At 42.6% G+C, this 2587-nt stretch overlaps 1 protein-coding gene and 1 pseudogene across 1 annotated transcript; both read right to left on the bottom strand.

The window, feature by feature from the left end:
• Positions 1–359: 359 nt before the first annotated feature.
• LOC149158878 (UDP-glycosyltransferase 72B1 pseudogene) lies at positions 360–2106 on the bottom strand (annotated as a pseudogene).
• Positions 1448–2078, bottom strand: LOC149158879 (UDP-glycosyltransferase 72E3-like). The gene is made up of 2 exons (XM_089434121.1): positions 1724–2078; positions 1448–1515 (listed from the first exon to the last, which is right to left on the bottom strand). Exons 1-2 carry the CDS (start codon positions 2076–2078, stop codon positions 1448–1450), a joined length of 423 nt encoding a protein of 140 aa, XP_089290247.1.
• Positions 2107–2587: the final 481 nt, after the last annotated feature.

Genomic DNA, 2587 nt, shown 5'->3' with positions numbered 1-2587 from the left:
AGTGTGCAAAGGTAACACAACAAGTAAAGCAAATCAAGGAAACACAGCAAACCAAATGAAAACAGTATAATTTTTTTTTTAGTTTATTATATATATATATATTTCTCTTATTAAAATATACAATATACTTTTCCAAATAAAACAAGGCAAACTTAATATATTTTTTTTTAAATCTATATATATAACTAAGTATACATCTTTCTATTACTAAAATATACTTTTCAACCCAATTAATCTTTTCATTATATTGACAAATATATATCTACATGGTTTTTGGAAAATAAAAATAACATAAATACGATATAAAAGAAACAAATAAAAAAAATAAAAAATCAGAGTGAAATTAAATTTAGGCTGCTCACATGTGAAAGACAAATTCAAATTACAAATGAAATTCAACAACTTAAACCTCGAACAACAGAAACTCAAAAACTTAAAACTTCCCACGGAGATATACCGTTGACCGTTAACAAAATAATGGAACTTCAACCCAAAGATATTATTCACACGGATGGGATTGTAACTCCACTCCCAAATATGATCAGGTTATGAAAGCTTTCCACTCACAGCGATGCAATGCAGATAAACCTCTAAAACCGTCATTCCGGAGCAAGCGAGACCTTTCATTTTTCAAGTAGCAGGTGGTGTTTTAGTGGCATGCATTTCCTTCCAAACAGAAGCCGCGTTGGCCAGTGCGTTGTATGAACTCCCTCCCTCCACCATTGCAAATCGGGCCTGCCCCATCAATTCTGCCATCCCCTTCTTCATTTCCATTCCCCCCTCTCCTTCCATTAATTCCCTCGCCGCTCTTTCCACTTCTTCTCTCTTCACCAATCCATCTGGCCCCTTCTGTGCTTCAATGGCCACCTTCATCTCCTTCACGAGAAGGAAGGTATTCATTTCCTGTTCAGCAAAGAGAGGCCAAGCGATCATCGGCACTCCATGTAAGATGCTTTCGATCGTTGAATTCCAACCGCAATGAGAAAGGAAACCGCGGGTGGATGGATGAGAGAGGACACCAATCTGAGGCGCCCATGAATTCACCACAAATCCACGGTCCTGGGTTCGAGTCTCGAAACCCTCAGGTAGAACCTCCCTCATGTCTGCTTCGGCCGTCGTCGTGGATTCAGTTGGAGGAGAAGGCTCCTTACGCAACACCCAAAGGAACCGCTGCCCGCTTGCTTCTAGCCCCAAATCTAGTTCCCGAATCTGATTCTCCGACAGGGTGCCGCGGCTTCCGAAAGAAACGAACAGAACTGACGAGGCGGGCTGGCTGTCCAGCCATTTGAGGCAGCCCTCCTTTTCAAACTTCTCTTTAGATTCCCACTGAGACGAAGCTATTAGCGGCCCAACGGGATAAATGGAAGGGGTCATTTCAACAGCGCTCAGAACCTTTCCTTCTTGAGAGCTTTTATTTGTTCTGGTTCCATTTCTTGGCATGTATTTATCAGAATTCCACGGGCTTCCTGAAGCCGAAGGGAATGTTGAATGAACCAGTTGAATGAAATAGCAGATCTGTCTAGAACAGGGTCCGGCAAATCTATTGCGGGAATCGGCGGAAGGCCCGGCACTTCGATGGGGAAATCCACATCTTTGAAGGAAATTTCAATGTTGTGGACAAGTGTTGGAAGGTAGAGCATGATGCAGAGGAGAGAAGCCGCAGAAGTGAAGAATATGTAGGAAGGTATTTCCAGTTTTGAGGCGACATCCAACATGGGTGTACCGAAAAAATCGATTATGAAAGCGCAGACAGGAAACGGAAAGGATTTGAGAGCATCTTCCACTAATATTTGAGCTTTCTCCAATAGTAAGGGCATGCGTACACAAACGTGCATCCCGGCATGATCCCCTTCGATCTGAACATCAGGGAGCTCTATGAAGCGAATCATGTCCCCTGACGAAGACGGCAGGGTGTGGTGAGGAGAGCCGTTCATCCATTTGGCGATGAAGAAGGTGACAGAAAAGCCATGGTAGACAGTCAGCCGCTTTGCAAGCTCGAGCAGTGGGATGTGATGGCCCGACCCAAACCCAGGGAATATTGCGACATGAGGCTTTTGGCTCTGCTCTTGCCACTCCATGAATGTCTCTGTATTCCAACAAGCAAATGCCAAGATTTGAAGGGTGGGTTCTGTAACGATGAAGCAGAATTTATAGTCATAAAATAAATGTATGACAGCGCTTGCGTCGTTATCATAATTTGGGAAGGCAGCCAAAACTAAAGTTTAAAGTTTAAACAAATATATGACCCACCACGTTTTGGTTGTTCCGAGGACTTGGTAAAAGACTACAGACAATTTAGGGTGGATTTTCCATTCATTTGTTGACTTTGCAGTAGCATGTTGGCAATTTAGGAGAGACGTATGGAAAATGGCAGGACCCAGGGCTATATTAAACAGTTTAATTTTGCTTCCAACGTCAGTGCAGACATATGGAATATCGCGACATGAGGCTTTTGGCTCTGCTCTTGCCACTCAATGAATTTCTCTGTATCCAACAAGCAAATGCCAAGATTTGAAGGGTGGGTTCTATAAAGATGAAGCAGAATTTATAGTTATAAAATAAATGTATGAGCGCGCTTGCGTCGTAA

The sequence above is a fragment of the Pinus tabuliformis genome, chromosome 5_2, assembly GCF_031772625.1.
Source record: "Pinus tabuliformis cultivar Carrire ecotype Pingquan chromosome 5_2, CPIR1, whole genome shotgun sequence".
Taxonomy (NCBI): Eukaryota; Viridiplantae; Streptophyta; class Pinopsida; order Pinales; family Pinaceae; genus Pinus; species Pinus tabuliformis.
Note: the sequence above shows the minus strand (reverse complement) of the source record. Positions and strands in the feature narration are given on the sequence as shown.

Excerpts from the sequence above, each read along its gene's own strand:
- LOC149158879 (XM_089434121.1), bottom strand. The coding sequence starts at position 2,078 with ATGGAGTGGCAAGAGCAGAGCCAAAAGCCTCATGTCGCAATATTCCCT. Across the intron at positions 1,516-1,723 it reads TTTCATAATCGATTTTTTCG|ATCTGCTATTTCATTCAACT; the intron begins GTACACCCATGT and ends TGTTCTAGACAG.